The 18,146-nt window shown below is 44.0% G+C and overlaps 1 protein-coding gene across 3 annotated transcripts in view; it reads right to left on the bottom strand.

Moving 5' to 3' along the window:
• The window catches only part of Nedd4l (NEDD4 like E3 ubiquitin protein ligase), a 319,449-nt gene that overhangs the window by 22,866 nt on the left and 278,437 nt on the right, over positions 1-18,146 (bottom strand). For all 3 annotated transcript variants that reach the window (XM_038329752.2, XM_038329751.2, XM_038329753.2), the window contains 4 exons: positions 17,082-17,159; positions 14,650-14,704; positions 9,682-9,740; positions 1,355-1,420 (listed from right to left, as the gene is read on the bottom strand). In XM_038329752.2, coding sequence (XP_038185680.1) covers positions 1,355-1,420; positions 9,682-9,740; positions 14,650-14,704; positions 17,082-17,159 — 258 coding nt within the window. The remainder of the gene's footprint in view (positions 1-1,354; positions 1,421-9,681; positions 9,741-14,649; positions 14,705-17,081; positions 17,160-18,146) is intronic.

Genomic DNA, 18,146 nt, shown 5'->3' with positions numbered 1-18,146 from the left:
CTTTACGGATTTGTCCTCACACAGATGGGAACCTCACTGTGTTAAGATGGGACACAGAGAAGCATCCATTCATATCTGCTCAGGCCAAGCTAGCAACATGTCTTTGGGAGAACATCTGCTGAGCCCTGAAACCCATCCTTATCTCTTTGTGGACAAGGGCATTTTGCTGACAGGCATCTCTGGATATTGGTTCCGTCAAAAGGCAGACTTAATCCCAGGTAATTAAACCATTAAGTAACAACCCCCAGGCAAGCTGGAACTAGTTTTATCTGTGGTAGGGACTGCAGCTGGGAAATGCAAGCCATGATGCCTGCAAGTTTATTGTGTGTCATAGGGGAGTGGGACCCTCTTCCTACTAAGTTTGGGAGAAGCATCTCCAAATCCAAAGTTGACTGAATGCTACCCAGTATGCCAACAGCCGTGTGGAAGGATGAAACCCAGGCTAGCCTTGCCCTAGATGGACAATGGCCCTGGAGCTCCTTGTCACTGGAGGACACACAGATGGCTCTCAAAGCAACAGTACTGTGTGCCCCACTGTGAGCTTCAAGGGCAAAGAGTCTCTAGTTATGAATAAAGAACCCGACTTGCAACTGTCGGACAGAGGGTGGATTCTCTGAGAATCTGAGAGCAGAAGCTGCCAGCATCCCTCTACCACAGGAGAGAGAGAGCTCAGAACTAGACATCAACCAGAGGGAGCATACAGGGGGAGGCAGCCTTGGGCAAAGGAGGAGTTATGGTGGGGCTCACATTCTCTTTGTCCAGAGGTGCCAAGTTTCTGAGCAAACTGAGGGCAAAACTAAGGCCCAGACCAGAGAGGTAATGGGCACAGAGGACAGAAAGGTGGCAGCGAGAAGACATGCCAACAGCAAACAGTACCAACTCAGTGCTGACTGTAAAACGTAAGAGCCTTCGGGTCTCATGGTTGTACACTGTTAGTGAGAATTATAAACAGCCTTGGGCTTATCACTACCAAGTATTATTACATCTGTAAACTTCACATTAAAACATCCATGGTACAGAGTTAAAATTGCTCCTCTGACTAGAAGGAGATGCCCTCAATGTGGCTTCCCCAGATTTCTTGCCTCTGATCTCAACGTGTTTCTATTCCATAAGAATTCTATGCCTTCTTATGGCTCACATAAGCAACTGCCCTTTTCAGGTGATGTCCTAGGTGATACTGAGTTAATCTCACTTACCACTGCTGTTAAAAAGCAAATTCAGACTGAAGCTCTTGGTGGACCAAAGGGCAGGGAAGAGAGGGAAGTGTACACAGACAAATCACAATTTCAATGAGGTAACATTGGTGAGGGGAACAGAGTAAGACACAGAGCTTATCCAAGGGCTGATTACTTACAGGTTTCTTTAATTTCTTCCTAAAGTAGTCATACTTCTGCTTAAACTCTCTGGAGTAAGGAACAGCCTGCAAGAGAGATTCAAACACATAGATAACGTAAACATATGTCTGAAATTTTATGTACAGCCAGCCAATGCTGGCAGACTTTCATGAACTGCAAACCTTAAATACTCATTTTCTGTATTTTCTACAGAAAACCTGCATAATCATGTCTCCACAGGGAAAAGGGAAAGTCCTGGAAATGATGAGGGCTAACAGCACAACTAGACTGATAGCCAAGGAATCTCAGGATCGCGCACACAAACCAGTACACGTTTTGCGTGAATTCTGCCAGAGTATGAGTCAGGGCAACACAGAGAGGTACAAAGATACGAGCATCTTTCATCACCGTATCATTTGTCTTTCCTGGAGCCAAAGTGTTATTGGCCATGGTACTTTAACCCATAACTCCAAGTGATACTTGAAAAGTCTGTGTGGGAAGCCACGCATGCTACTCATGTTAGTAATTCATTACTCGGGGGCAGTGGCAGGATGATGGTGAGTTCAAGACCATTCTAGACTATACATTAAGATGCTGTCTCAAAGCACCAAGCGATGGGGGCACAACTCAGTGGCAAAGAGTGTGCTTAGGAAGTGGGAGGCCCTAGGCTTCACCACCAGTACTAAAAAACCAACATAACAACTTGTAGAGAGAAACACCAGAGACAGAAAGGGCAGCAGGCTGGTAGCTGTGTCAAGGAGTGGGAATTCTGAGTCAATGGTATTTCAGAAAGGATTCAGACTGAGGACGCACAAGGTTTGTCTTTTACTTGGTGTCCTGGCTGGCTCTGACTGTCTACTTGAGCAATGGCCTAAATCAGATTTGGCCTATGTTTGCCTAGGGATCATCTTGATTGTCAGTTTTTAGAAGAGGGCCTAGACCACTGTAGGTAACACCATTCCCAGGGAGAGATGATGATTCTGGGTTGTGTAGGGAAGCTAGCTAAGGATGAGCCGGTGTGAATCAGCATGCAGCATCTCTTGTGGTTGGAAGCAATGCTGTACGGAACAGCAAGCGGGCCTGCCTTCAAGTTCTCACTTGGTAGACTGCTGTAGTGATATCTCATTTGTATTTTAATAAATAAAGCTTGCCTGAAGATCAGAGAGTAAAACAGCCCCGTTGGTCAGCCTTACACACTAGACAGTGGTGACACACACCTTTAATCCCAGTAGCCACACTAGTTTGCCATAGAAACCGGCATGTAGTGGTGCATGCCTTTAATCCCAGCCCTAGAGAGGAATAAAAGACGGGAGGAGACAGCTTTCAGACAGTCTCATTCTGAGATTCCTGGAGGCAGGATCGCCATTTCAGACTGAGGTAGAGTTAAGAGCCAGTGGCTAGCTGTTTTGCTTTTCTGACCTTCAGGTGTAACCTCAATATCTGTCTCTGGGTTTTTATTAATCATGCTGCAGACTGTAACCTGAATTGTAAGCTCCCCTAGATGACTTTGGGTCAAGCTATTTATCACAGTAGCAGAAATGAAACTAGGACACCTGGGCAAGAATTCCTCTAAACTTGAATGCCTTCTCTATGGAGCGAAGATGACTCCATTGGGGGTGGGGTGGGGTGGGCTCGAGGTCTCAGTCAGATACAACTATCCAAAAGTTTCAGTATCCTAGCTGGGTGGCACCTGAGAGGTTGAGGCAAATGACCATGAATTTGAGACCGGCCTGGGCCACATAGCAAGACCCCATCTCAAAAACAAACAGCAAAAGGTCTTGTATGTCTTGTGGCAAACTAATATTTGAATGTGGCTATTCAAATCACCTTCAGGCTACATTACGAAGTAGCTTAGAGTCAGACCATTGCCTGGACGTGACCGCAAAGGACTGGGATTCTTTTATGAAGCAAAGAGGACTAATTTTGCATACAATGACATAGCAGCAACTGCCTCAGTCAGAGCAACTCATTTGCCTTCTAGCAAATTTATGAATGCGGGCAGTGATATCTATGCTGGTATCGCTTGGAATTACTAACATATACCAACACTCAGCAGAGCACCCCTGGACTCAGAACCTTTTATTATTCTTGGTCTTGACCATGATGAGACAGAATGAAGAGACAAAAAAAAAAAAAAAAAACCAACCCATCGGGGTGGGTTTTTTTTTTTTGAGGGGGGATATGGGGGGAGGGGAGGGAAGGAAAGGGGGAGGAAGAGGGGAGGAGATGGAAATTTTTAAATATAAAAAAATAAACCAAAAAAAGTAAAAAAAAAAAACAACCCTTTGTTCTATAGCTGACCCATGCAAACCCTATTCTTTATAGAAAAGTTGACATTTATTTTGAATACAAGAGCAATGAAGATGTCCTATTCATATACGATGCTTAAGAATGCTCTAAAGAGAATTCAAACGGCCTATGGTCTGTCTTTCTATCTGCAGTCTGTCTTCATGTGGGTTTCCCCTGAGTTTGAGTGCTGACCACATTTCCCACACATTTCAGGCCGAGCTGAATCTAATGAAGTCATGTATGAGTGCCTGCACTTGTTAGTACCTAGACAGTCACCAGCGCAGAACAAAGACATCAGGTTCTGATATAAACTAAGATGACACCATGGTCTTCCTTCTATTAGCATTATATCCCATCACAAATGAGATTTTCTTCACATTTCTTAGGTGCTGATCTCTCTGGGGGCTTGCTTGTTTATATTGTTATTAGCCCCAAACAATACCAGCATAGATTACTCACTGCCTGAGTTCATAAATGCACTAGAAGGCAAATATTCTTGAGGTTCTCTCTGCCTGGCTATTTTAAGTGGGGGCAGGGGAGAGAATGACTGAACACGAAATGAAGTCCTTTCCTAGGCCCCTCCTGGAGGTGCTGGTGGAGGGCTGCAGGACGTAAGAAAGTAGTTAATTAGAAAGTCAAGCCAGGGAATCAGCCTCCTATCTGTCAACTATCCATCAGCTATCCATCCATCAACAGATGAATGATAAAGAAAACACGGGGTACACACGCAATTCAGTTCTATTCAGCCAAAAAAAGAATGAGATTATGTCGCGTGGATGGAGTCAGAAGTCATGGTAAATGAAATGAGCCATACTCAGAAGGACAGATAGCATTTTTTCCTCTTATATACAGAATCTTGATTGAAAAAGAAAAATACATGAAAATAGAAGGGGAATTATTTATTTGGTTTTTTTTTTGTCTTCTTGATTTTCTTATCTATAGTCTGTTTACTAATAGTGACATATGTCATGGAAATCACCATGGGATATGGTAACGCTGTATACTGAGCCTCTATAGAAAGGGCTCCTTCCTGACCAGTATGTAAAAATAATGAACCAACCTAAAACTCCATAATTTTAAAAACTGGGGGGGGGGGGAAATGAGAAGTGATAGGTGCCAGATGAGCAAAAGGACTCAATCTTAGAAAAATCCTTGGCCAGTGTGCTTGGGTTTAAGTGTTAATCTCTGACAGAGACAGAACTTGGACATTGTAACAATCCTAGGCTTAGAACTAAAAAGGCTATGGGGAAGCTAATCTCAGGCCCAGGGAACCTACAAGGAACCGTATCTCTATCCAGAGATGTAAATGGAGACATTCTAAAGGAAACAGACTAGAATAAATTCACACTTCATGCTTGTATCTGAGTGGGTGTGAGGGCCACAGTTACTCTAATCAGGTAGCATAAACCCAGGCCAAGAAAGTGACTGCAAATGTCAGCCAGGAATTTAAAAGCCTCCCAAGGGGGAAAAGATTTTGCCTGTGGCTGTGTGGGTGTACACGAGCACACACACACACATGCACACTCACATGCATGCATGGCAGTCACCCAGACAATACACAAGTGTTTTGAAAATCTAGACATAACAAGTAGGAATGCTCCTAGGACCAGAGAGAACAGAATATCAGAGAGAGGATGTTCTGAAGTATCTTTATGATAAGATATGAAAGGATAATTTAAAAGGCAATACAGAAATGAAAAGACAAAGAAAACTTATGAGAACCCAAAGAACTTTGAACAATTAAACACACTCACTTAATAGGCACAATGAACACATAAAAAAATTGTAAAAACCTTAAGAAAGGATTAACTAGAAGAATAAAGTAACAACTCAAAATGCAGCCAGAAAAGGAGGCAGGAGACTGACTCCTAAGGGACAAGAACAAAGACGGAAGGCAATGCAGACACTTGGCTGGAGTGAGGATGGGGAAGGATGGGGAAAGCAGTGTGTCAATCAAGAATGGCTGAGGGTTTGCCAGACCAGAGGAAGGAGATAGCCACCTCCACCTCCATCCACAGGGGATCTCCAATCCCAATCCCAGGTAAGATCCACAAAGGGAAATCCACAAATTGGCATGCGACTGTGAGCTTGCAGAACATCAAAGATAATGAGCAAATTAAAAAAAAAATCACTAGAGGAAAAAAAATTGCCTTCTAAGACATGGCAATCAGATTGACAACAATTTTTTTTTAATCACCAGTTTGAAGATCAAAGGATATGGGTTGAATAAAAAAAAAAACAAAACCAAAACCAAAAAAACAGAAGAAAAAACACAGAATTATGCAATCAGCAGAAATGAGCATTTGATGGAAAGGGCCAACCGGACCAGGGAGGCTCCCACTTTCAGTGTCTCTGTACTGCGGCAGGGCAGCAGCTTTGGGTTAACAGACTGTTAGTCCTGCCTGGTTTGTTAAGCCAGCAAACAAACCATGAGGTACTGTATCGGGAAGAAAATCTGGGGTGGGGGTGCATGCAAAACCAAGGATGGGGAGAAAGGTTGTTTCCCTAAAGGTAAAACTACATAATATTGCAGGGGGGTGGGGTGGGGAATTAAAGTATTTAGGAACTTAAAGACAAGGTGGGTTTAAAATTCTACCCAGGAAAAATCAGGAGGGAAGAGAATGATTAATTCTATTTTTATGTTAAAGGTTATTTAAAGCTTTTAAGTGGGGGTAGAAAGATAGTTTTGTCAGTAAAGCTTGCACTGCAAGTCTGAGGACCTGACTGCAGATTCGACACCAAGGTTGGGTGGTGGTGTGTGCCTAGAATTCCAGCGCTGGGGAGCGGGCTGGGGAGAGGCACGGGAGGACCCCTGAAGCTCACTGGCTACCTGGTATTGCCAAATCAGTGAGCTCTATGCTCAGCTGGAGACCCTGCTTCAAAGACTAAGTTGGAGAGTGACAGAGAATGACACTGGATACTGACCTCTGATCTCACACACATGTGCATACACACATATGTACACATACACGGAACACTAACATACACTACCTTAATGCGAACACACAAAAAAAGCATATTATCAAAACAAAAAGGGGAAATAAAAATACTTGTATAGAAAGTAAGAAAAGAAGAAAAAGCCCTGCAAATTAAGGGACAAAACACCAGGCACATATTAACAAAGAGAGAACGTGAATATAATTTAGATGAATTTCAGACAAAACTGATATATAGATTTTGATGCTATCATAATAAGATTCTACTGCCAGGAAAACCACATTGCAAGTATATGTGGTCACCTAACACTCAGGCTTTTCCTGAATGACCTATTAAGGCTTTTCCAACCACACACACACACACACACACACACACACACACACACAAATTTCTTTTTCTTTTTTTACAAACAGGGTCTTACCAGATAGCTCTGATGGGCCTGGAACTCAATATGTAGACCAGGTCTGTCTTGAACTCACAGAAATTCACCTGCCTCTACCTCCCAAGTGTTAGGATTAGAGGTATATACTACCAAACCCAACACAATAAATATATTTTTAAAAACACAAACAGATCATTTTCTAACAATGACCATGCCTTCAAGGAAGTCAGATGTATCATAAAAATTCTATAGCTTCTAGGCACAGTGGCCCATGTGAATTCCAGGGCTACATAAGGAGACCCTATCTCAGGAAACCAAAACCCAAATCAAAAATCCACACTCAATATTCTCCGTCATGAACATTCCAGGCAATGTTCTCTAGTTACTTTGTAATAAAGTAAGAGACCTTTCTTATATGTTCACAGATAAAAGGAAGAGTCCTATTTAATCTATAAATGAAGAAGAAAAATTATATGGAAATTCCCAACTATTTAGAAATGAGTGTTACAAGAGCCAAATGTCTTACCCATATTCCTACAAAAAGGAGCACTGTTTCTAATAAGGAGAATAAACAAGGCTCCTGTTAAAAGAGATTTCTTGGTACTAATTTGCCTGAGCTTAGGATGTCAAGTAATTTTCTTCTTCCTTTCTAAAAGACAGAAAGAATATTGCTAAATGGCTCACCCTGGCCTTGAACTCTTGATTCTTAGCCTCCCAAGAGTAGAATTACAGATGTGTGCCAACACATCTGGCTAAATAACTTTCAATAACTAGCAAGTACTATTTGAGCAGAGGTGGGTGATAGACAAACGGTGGAAATCTTTGGAGAGAGCCGAGCTTGGCAAGTCTGTAGTTCACTTTGTTTTCAACAACCGTGGAGACATACACAGAACGGCCGACTGTGGCTACAACTCTGTCACAAAGAAGCCACCCTAGTAGTGAGGGAGTGTTCCAAAAGCTCCATGGAGGGAAGGTCATCAGCTTCCTTCTAACAGGGCTTTCCACAGAAAACTGTCGAGTAGCTGAACAAATCCACTTAGTTCATCAAATGGACGGCTGAAGGGAAGTTACTGATCCACACGCATCTGTAAGGTCAGACTTGAGCTTCCAAATGAAATGAGCATGCAGTTTAAGAATAATTCCAAACAGATCAGATCGATGCCATAAAATTAAGTGTTTTCTCGCCAGCTCTTCGCTCAGCACATTGGTTCCATTGGCTCTAGATTTCTCCTGAAATTCTTTTGACAGTTTCACAACTGTCATAACGAACGTAAGCCGTTTTCACGCTCCCCTCCCCAACCCACGCTCATTCCTAATAAAAACACGTCTTTCTAACACGCCTCTTTCCTACTTTTGTGGGTTTCCTTGTTTGTGACCCACTGAGTTTAACTGGGACTTTTTGCATGTGCATGGGAGAAAAGGATTTCCTAGAATGGGAACAGTTTATCTGTGGCTACACCATTGAAGAAATCGTCCTGCCTCCCACCCCCAGCAACCATTAACTGCCAATAGTTCGGTGGGGGGGGGGGACAAGGAGGAGCCTCGTGAGTACCTCCCCTGTCAATGAAAAACACTGATGGGCCAAAACTTGTGCGGGAGTTGCTCTTGAATTATTTTAAAAGGACCCAAATTTGCAATCTCCTCTTGGTCCCCGTCAATTTCCTGTCTCTAGCACCCCAACTTATCTCACGAACTCCCTCCCTGCTGAGGAGTTTGTCCCTAGCATGCAAGGATTTAGGTCTTTCCCTCTGCCTATGAATACAGTGTGCTGCGAGATTTCAGGGGATCAAACCCCTAAGTCGGAGGGGCACTTTCTAGCCAGCATGTATGAGCAGCACTAGGACAAAGTCGGTGAGTCAGCAGAATTGAAGATGCATGGCCCCACAGCTTTGCGACCTCTTCTCGACAGGCTTTTAAAGGAGGAATAGACTCCAGTTGATTAGCGTGCACTTACTATCCTTGGCCTAAAACAAATGACAGCATCCTATAAATGCATGGCTTGGTTTTGCAGCCTATAAAGATGAATACCTGTGCCCCCCTTGTCTGTCTCTGTCTCTGTCTGTCTGTCTGTCTGTCTGTCTGTCTGTCTCTCCTCTCTCTCTCTCTCTCTCTCTCTCTCTCTCTCTCTCTCTCTCTCTCTCTCTCTCTCTCTCTCTCTCTCTCTCTCTCTCCAGACACACAGGCATTCTCTGTGTAGCCCTGGCTGTCCAGGAACTCACCCAGCAGACCAGTCTGGCCTTGAACTCAGAGATCTGCCTAACTCTGCCTCCTGAGTGCTGTGGTTAAAGGTGTGCCCCACCACTGCATGGCTGAATGCCTCTCTCTTAAGGAGCCTGTATCCACACTTAGGTAAAGGTATCTCTCTCCTTTTTTCTGAGTGCCTCTCTTTCTCTTAATTCTCATGCTTAAGCCTATATTAAAATATCTTCAACCAAACTCTGCTTTACTGTTAAAAAAAAGAGAGAGAAAAATCCTGATTATACATTTAAACCATCCTTTTAGAGAGGACCAGGAAGAAAACGTTTCAATCCGCTATTATAACACCATTTTCTCTTCCTTTGTAATTCTGGTCTGAAGTGAAGGCTCAGGCAGCTGTACCCCATTTGGACAACTCACTGAAGAGCTGGGTTGAATCATTCCCAGCAGTCTCTAGACATCATAGTAATAAGAAATAAACAAGAAGGGTGTGTCAGAAGCAGCCACAGCTCCTATGAAGGGGAGGAACAGGAGAATACTGACCGGACCGGTGATGGCTGGGTTCTGTAGTCTTGGATCTTCCCACTGAGTGATTTTGCTGTCTGAAAACATTAAAAAAAATGAGTGCATTAGTTTCTATTCATTTTGTATACAGGATGTTTAAGAAAGGATTTCCTTCTGCAAAGTCCATCCAGCCCCTTTCGCTTGACCCCTGGGAGCATTTAGTATTGGGGGTTAGAAGGTAACTCTGCTGTTCATGGCAAACATATATATGATTAGTTAAAAGAAATTAAAAATGCACAACAAAATTAAGACCACTTCTTTGCAGTTTCTAGCAAGCAGTCTGGTAAATCTGCAATTATAAACCCCTTTACTCGTAAGGATTTATAACTTGATCTTGATTTCCAAAAGGCCTAAGAAGTTTTAGTTCCCTAGTAAGTTAACATGCATACACATTTTTTTTTGTTCTCATTTCAAATACTTCTTAAAATCTGCTTATGATGTTGAAAAACGGCTTTCAAGTAAGGATTCTATATTGAACAAATGAATAATCCACCCCATGCACCTCTTAACAGGCACGTACAACTGAAGCAGCAGAGGCGGTCACCAAGAAAAAAGGAAAAGAATTAGACACAGCTGACAGGATTCCAGAGAAAGGGTTTCCTTGCAACCTCGCTCAGCAGAGAGCGGGGTGAACAAAACTGCTTCTCAGCAGCTGCCCCATCGCTTGCCACGGCCTGGGTTGGGAACGCTTTCACCTGTGCGTCAGAGAGGCCTGTGTGTGCATGCACCAGGTGGAGGTCTGGGGGTTTCAGACTACGTATGGAGAGGGTAGGTTGGGGTTCAGTACCTCTAAGGTGAAAAGAAAGAAAGGGGGAGGGATTATTTCACCCTGAAAACCCACCCTGTTCATTCTTAGCCTGCCCGTGAGCTGATGGTAACTCGTGGACTCAACTTTAACAAGCACCTCAGCTAAATATTTAAACCCTGACATTATTAACTTCACGAAAGCACAAAATAAACATCAAAACCCTAAGCTACACCTTTACAATGCTGATTTATGCTTATTTATGACTTTTGGTTGGGTAGAAAAAGTAGATGGATGAAAAGCTCAATTGCTTCAAGGAAACACTGACGGGCTCAGGTGGTATTTTAGGCTGTCTAATTCCTAAAAAGAGCAGACCGTGGAAAGTAAAAGCTGCTACTGAGATGATAGAAAATCAAACCCAATCAAATATAGGTCACAGAATACAGTGGGTTACAGCTGGATGCAGCTGGATAGAACAGTGTCTTTGTATAGCAGCTTGGGTCATATCTGTGGTGGTTGGATGTTTGTCATCAAAACAGGAGATAAACCAACCACTCCCAACACACGAGGACTTCCAAATCTTATGACCAGACTGAATGCCAGACTCCAGCCCTGACACCTGCACAGGAGTCCCCTTAGATTCCTGAGCAGGTGGTCACCTATGCCAAGGAGTGCCCCATGTAACCGGACACTCCAGTCAGCAGCCTGAGGATTAATCCGGATGGTTGGTTTGCCTGAATTGAGATCAGTGAAGCCAACCACTGGGTGAGTCTGTGAGGGTTTTTCCAGAGAGGATTAACCGAAGGGGTCATGGAAAGAGCTGCCTGAATGTGGGCTGCTCTATCCTGCTAGCTGGGTGCTAGGATGGATTAAAAGGGAAGTGAGAAGGCCCATCAGCCTACACATTCTGTCGCTCTCCTCCTGTCTGCCATGATGAATAGCTCTGCCATATTTTTCCATTGCCACGATGGTCTAGAATTAATGGAGCAAAGAACCAGCTAGACCTCTGAAACCGTAAGCCCAGTTAAATTCTTCCTCTTTTAAACTGTCTGTGCCAGGTCTCCATCTCAGTGATAAAAGCCTAGTCAACAAAAGCAGGGTCGTAGTCCACTGACCTGCCCATGTCCTTGCCTGCCCTTGGTGACCATCACCTGCCATCACTTCTCTTCTGGCATCTGTTTCCTGGACTAGTCTATGCTCTAGACTTCCAGTGCCATGGAACTAGCCTCTACTCAAGGCTTCCTCTACAGGTCTGCTCCAAGTTTATTCTCAAGAATATCTCTGACCACTGTCGCTGGACTACAGGAAAGCCCTTCGAAGCTCTTCTTGTTTGCAGTGTGAACGCCAGCCTCTTTACATGCTGACCAGGCAGAACAGGACTGCATTCCCTTGGGCAGCGGCTCTCAACCTTCCTGATGATGCAACCCTTTAATACAGTTCCTCATGTTATGGTGATCTTCTTAACCATAACATTATTTTCGTTGCTACCTCAGAACTGTAAATTCTGCTACCGTTGTGAATTGTAATGTAAATACCTGATGTGCAGGATTATCTGCTATGTGAGAACCACTGCCTTTGGGGATGGTATGTGTCTATACACACACAAACAAATCATGACTAAAGCTTTAGAGTTTTCAGAGACAGAGCCCATGGGGCACTCCCCATTCCCATTGTGGGAGCTGCTGGCCATATCTGGAAATTGATTTCCACTGAGTGATTCCTGCTCAAAATCTGCCTGAAAGAGAACACAACTCAGAAAGCCATCTTCAGCCACCATCAAGCTGAACACCCAGATTACAGGCTCGCTTTCCAACATAATATGTAAGACAGCTTCTGGCACTTTCTACTGGACATGGGCCCCTAAGGACAGGGGTTATAGGTGTCCAATCCCAAAATTCCTCTCCACTGCTGGGCATGCCTCAACATTTAATGGGAGCTCCAGTGGGTACCCCCAAAACAGCTTTAATCGGCTTCTGGATAAGATTTAGGAGTTTATTTACCTTCAGAATGAAGTCCCTATTTTCAAATAGTTATCTAGCAAAATCTACCACTATCTTTGTAATGATTTAATGGTGCTAATAGTGAAAATAAAGTCGCTCCCAAATAGTCGGAGCGCTTAGAACCACACACATTTTCCTGAGCTACAGACTGGATTTGCAATCAAGTATTGTCAGTCGGTGAACGAGGGGTGAACAGCCGGTGTCTTAAAGAAGAACTTCTGCATCAAAACACGCCTCTTACCTTTGAGACATGAAATTCAAATCAAATGACAAGAAGGAGGCAAAGGATGAGAAACACAGCCACCGCAGCTGCTGCCCATAGGTCTGGCAACGCAAAAATTAATGGAATTTCTCTTTTAACTTTTGTATTTGAGGGACAACCGCCAATGACTCAGCTTCTGGGCACATCTGGTTTGTAAGAAAAATATTTTCCCCAAGAATGCCAGAGATTTCATTCTGGATATGTTTCTAGCACTTTGCCCAATCAATCAATAAATATCAATAAATAAATTCTCATCAATAAATATCCACCAAGGGAACCAAGCTGTTCAAACCTGAGCATCCAGTGCTGAAAGTCTGCCTCTCAGGTGAACAAGCACTATTAGTGCAGGAAGCACCTATGACAGAGTGAAGCCTCATTCCTGACCTGTGGGCAGGGTGAGGGCGAAGGGGAATGGTGGGTTTTGCTAGCTAACTGTTTGGGAAGAGGGACTTCACTCTGGAGCTAAGAAATTCCTAAATCGTATCCATCAGGTGATTGAAGCTGTTTTGGGGAGTACCCACTGACCTGAGAAAGCCTTTGAAAAAGGCAGGGATGTTCTACTTGACAGATTAGATTTTGAGGGAAAGGCAGAAGAATGGTGTCACTGCCATGCATCCCTTTATGGTTGCACAGGGCAAAGCGTGGTAAATTCTGGAGGACTGTTTTTAGTGGCACTAAGAGCGTCCCCTAGCCCCAGTGTTAGAAAACTCTCAGAATTCAGAATAAACAGTATTCTGGGGGAAGGTAACGCACTGAGAGTGTTTGTGTTGACAATGGTATTCTCGCAGGAAGGTGCTTTTTTTTTTTTCTGAACAAAGACAAAAATCAAAGTTTATATAGCTCGAAATAATCTGACTTAAGTTCAAGGTTGGCCCACCCCCTAAATATTCTGGGTTTTGGCTGGGCCTTCTCATTGACTTCAAACCCACTAAACCTCATGTCTGGAGGCAAGTTCTTGGAGTATACTAGGTCCCGTAGTGATACTCAGAGGAGTTAAGCAACCCTCCCTGCCAAGATGGCCACCAGCCTGTATGTGAGCACTGCCTGGGGTGAGACTTCTCAACAAAAGGCTCATCAGTATACTCTTGTTCAGTTATCAAACCTGAGACCTGTGCTCACTTCCTGCTTACAAACTAAATGAAGGCACAGAACAAAATACTGCTGACTGCGCCCGGATTTGAATTTTGTTTGAAGCCTTATTTTATACTTTTCTCCTTTCCTTCCTTCCTTCCTTCCTTCCTTCCTTCCTTCCTTCCTTCCTTCCTTCCTTCCTTTTAGGGATATACAAATATAATTCCATGAAGAACAACAAACTGTCTCAAGAAAGAACCCCGCCCCTGCAACCCTCCAAAACCAACTCTCTGGCTAAAAGCAAACATTGATTAGTTTAACTTTTAGATGAAACGAGAAAGCACACGTGTATTCACAGGTGCTAAAGCAAACGTCTTCAGCAAATACACTACACGTATCATTAGTGTGCCGGGTGCAAGGACACATGCTACGATAGAAAATAAGGTCAGAATGGGCACTCCGCCAAGGCGGGGTTCCGAAAGCATACGCAGCCCAAAACACCGCTCACGTGGATTTGTTTGTTTCAAACTAAATCATCACTTCTAATCTTATTTTCTATGTCCAGAGTGTACTTATTAAAAGCGCAAAAAAAAAATCAAAGGACTGTCAATGAAAAATTTTTAATTAAAAAAAAAGTTAATAGGTCACAAGGTCAGGTTGGGCGAAAGCTCAAGGGACTACTCTGAGGCAGACTTGGAGCGAAGGCACAGTACCGTATGAGGGCACTGACTCTCTGGGCTCATTCTCGCCACACAACACCTGGCTACCTGGACAGGGAGTAAAGTGACAAAGCTTCACCGTCACGTTGTGTTACCCCCCCTCCCCCCCAGTGCCCTGTCACATCCGTGAGCACAGCAGGGTCTACTTACTATGGTCAATGTAAAACGTCCGGCCGTCCAAGTGGATCCTTTCTTCCCAACCGGGCTAGCATCCAGGAAAAGCGAGGGAGAGAGGAGAGACATCAGTTAGTGGTTCCCAAATCCAAGGCGACACTAAAATCTCCAGGACTCTTCTTTACTCTTCCCTGCTAGGGACACTTTCATAGGAGACTATGTCAAACAATGCTAACTCAGGGGCACAGCAAACAAGTCGCGTCAGCTCAAGCTTTCCCTGTATGAAGGACCAGAAATGATGCTCTATGGGAGCCCCAGTAACCTGTTCAAGAATTCAGAAAAGGGGGCTGGAGAGATGGCTCAGACATTAAAAGCACTTGATGCTCTTGCCAAGGACCTGGGTTTGTCTCCCAGCACCCACACAGTGCCTCAAAACCATCCATGATTCTAGTTCTGGTGGCTCTGATGCCTTCCTTTGACTTGAGCACCAAGCATACATACAGTATAAATATACACATTCAGGCAGAACAATAAGACACATAAAAAATAAACATAAGATATATTTTTAAAGAGTTCAGTGTGGAGAGTTCATTTAGTTAAAACACCTACTGTGTACTTCAGGGAAGGAGGAGAAGGACATGCAGCACACAGTGCCTTTATTCCTTATTAAGTGGCTGAGTAACCCAGTGCTGAGGACTCTCACCATTTAAACGGAAGAACTCAAAGCTCTGAGTAACCAACCAGCTTTCCCGCCCTGCCTCTGCGTACACATGTGGGTGTACATTATAGAAAGGCGCATATGTGTAAGTGTGGGAATGGGTGTGGGGGTCTGATGTTAACGTCTGCTGCCTTCCTTGATGGCTCTAACCTAACAAGGAAGGCAGTCTCACAGAGCCTGGAGCTTTCCTTTCTGGCTGGTCTGCTAGCCAGCCTGTTCTGGGCATTGAGTCTCTGCCTCCTCACACATCTGGATCACCTGTGGGCTTTGATGTGGGCTCTAAGGCTCTCACTTCCGGTCCTTACACTGCCATAGCAAGTTCTTTACCTGCCGAGTCACAGCCCCAACATCTGGGTACTTTTTAAGATAAGGTCAGCGTGCCTTACTGACTCAGAAAAGAGTCAAAAATAGACTTTCTTTTTTGGGGGCGGGGGTTCGTGTGTGTGTGTGTGTGTGTGTGTGTGTGTATGTACACATGTATATGCAGGTGTACATGCCCATGTATGTGGAAGTCTGAGGAGGGCACTGGTGTCCTGTTTTGAGAAGATCTTTTACTGAACCTGGAGCTAGCCTAGCAGCCAGTAAGCGCCAGTGACTCTTCAGTCTGTCCCCCACCCCCAGCACCAGAGGCTACAGGCATGCACGTGGCCAAGTCTAGCTTTGCACGTGGGCTCCAGGAATTCAAACGTGGGTCCTCATGCTGTGTAGCAAGCACACTTACACACTGAGCTGTCTCCCCAGCCCAAGAGATTTTCTTATGCTTTAACTGCTTCCCTTTCGATTGGTTCCCTCAGAAGACAGGAACCAATGACATCTGGATGGCTGAGGGCTAACTGCGAATCTTACAGATGGAGACTAGCCCGTAACTCTGTGTCCCAAGTGTTACCATAGTCTATCGTACTGCAGCAACAACAAGGCTCTTTTCCTTGGAAAAGAACAGCCATCTCCATTTACAAACAATGATAGAGGCTGAGCGTGGTCTGCATAGCTATCCTAGCATGTGGGAAGTGAGAGCAAAGGGATTTTGACTTCAGGCTGGCCTGGCCTGTCTAAAAAAATAATAAATAAATAAAATAACTAGAACCCCCAAATCAAAACCAAACCAAATCCAGCCCAACCCCGTCTCTGCACCTTCAGTATTTTTTTTATGGAGGGCGTGCTGTCGAAAAAGCCAGACAGTAGAAGCTTCATCCCAAACTCAGTACAGACCCAATTATGTCATGCTCCCAAAGAGAACAAAAGTGCAAAACAAAACAAAACAAAACAAAACAAAAATCTACCCCCGCGGAGGTTTATAAAGAATCCACAACAAAGGGAAAAACACTTTAAAAAAAATCTATAGGTTAAAGGACTTGGAGACTAACTTCCTGTGGTTATTGGTGCCTTTTCCTTCCACAGTATTTTCACGAGCTTGTTCCTATGACTTAGCAGTATGGCTGTAGCTGGTGGTTGCTAAGTTACAAAATAAATGCATGCTACTAAAAGTGGCACCTGCAGCGCACACCTCTTGCACATGTCCTAGATCAAAAGCTAACTTCTACCAAGGGCTAGTAATTAAAAGCCTTCTTTTACAAGTACTGGTATTGCATACACTATAATGTGCCTTTCAGGCTGCCCTAACATCTAGCCCTTCTAAGGAATACCGACCAATGGACCCAGAGAGCCTGGAGTAGACGTATAACCTCTCCAGGAACGCTGTGAAGGTAAGCAGACATTTCCAGACCACTGCGTGTCTCTGAAGCATACTCACAGGAAGAGGACCCAGGTCATTGGGGTTTAAAGATGCTTTTGAGCGCATGTGTACTGGAAATTTCAGGCGTGGATCTTCCTGCAGGGAAAATGTACATGGCATCTGTTAAGAGGGACTTCCTTAGCATCCTCACCGGTACCTTCCCTTCCTTTGTGTTTCCAGGCACCTGGGAGGGATCCCGGCTTTCTGCTTGGTAGAGGAAGCTTGGCTATCACATCTCGGGAAAGAAGAAGAAACACTTCAAAGAGAGATTGTTTCCCCAAGACTTAGCGAAGATGCAAGAGGAAAGGCAACCAGAACGGAGGATGCATGGCTGTTCCCCAGAGACGGAGGGAGATAGGGTGAGTGTTCACAGTCTCTAAATACTGACTCTTTAAGACTAGCATTCCTTAGTACTTGGGTGTCCCCAAATCTTTCTAAATTTGTGTAACCAGATAGCCCATGTGCTATTCTAGAGACAGACTGCTTCATCATATGAAATCATATGTGTGGTAGCAGGCAACCTGCATGAAACTCCTGACTGAGTTCTGATGGTTAGGTTCTCATTTATATTTTAACATAAAACTTAATAAGATTATTTTCCGTAAAGGATGTGAGGCGGTGGGTGGGGGGGGGAAGAGGAATCAATGGACAAGAAATATATACTCTGGCATCTTGGGTCATAGTTTATGGTTTGCAAAAAAATAGTTAGACATCTAATTTTGCAACATCCCTTGTGTATGTTTCTTTAGCTGAGGAGAACAGTACCAGAGACCCAGCTCCCCCAACTGACTTGCCAGAGCTGGGAGTTGCCCCTCACTTACATAGAGCCAATTAGAATGTGATGAGACTCAGAGAATCCATGGCTCTTACACTTGAGAGATTAGAAAACAATAAAACTCGAATGATGCCCAGTCAACCACAACAATAACACCGTCAACCCAAGGTAAAAAGCAAACCACCGAGACATCTGACACTAGCTCCATCTCATCAAAGTGAAGGCAGGCTGCGCTGCTGTCAAATTATCAGAAGGTTTACTGCTTCATCAATTTCCCGAAACAACGATAAAAGCCAGGGGCACTGAAT

The sequence above is a fragment of the Arvicola amphibius genome, chromosome 5, assembly GCF_903992535.2.
Source record: "Arvicola amphibius chromosome 5, mArvAmp1.2, whole genome shotgun sequence".
Lineage (NCBI taxonomy): Eukaryota > Metazoa > Chordata > Mammalia > Rodentia > Cricetidae > Arvicola > Arvicola amphibius.
Note: the sequence above shows the minus strand (reverse complement) of the source record. Positions and strands in the feature narration are given on the sequence as shown.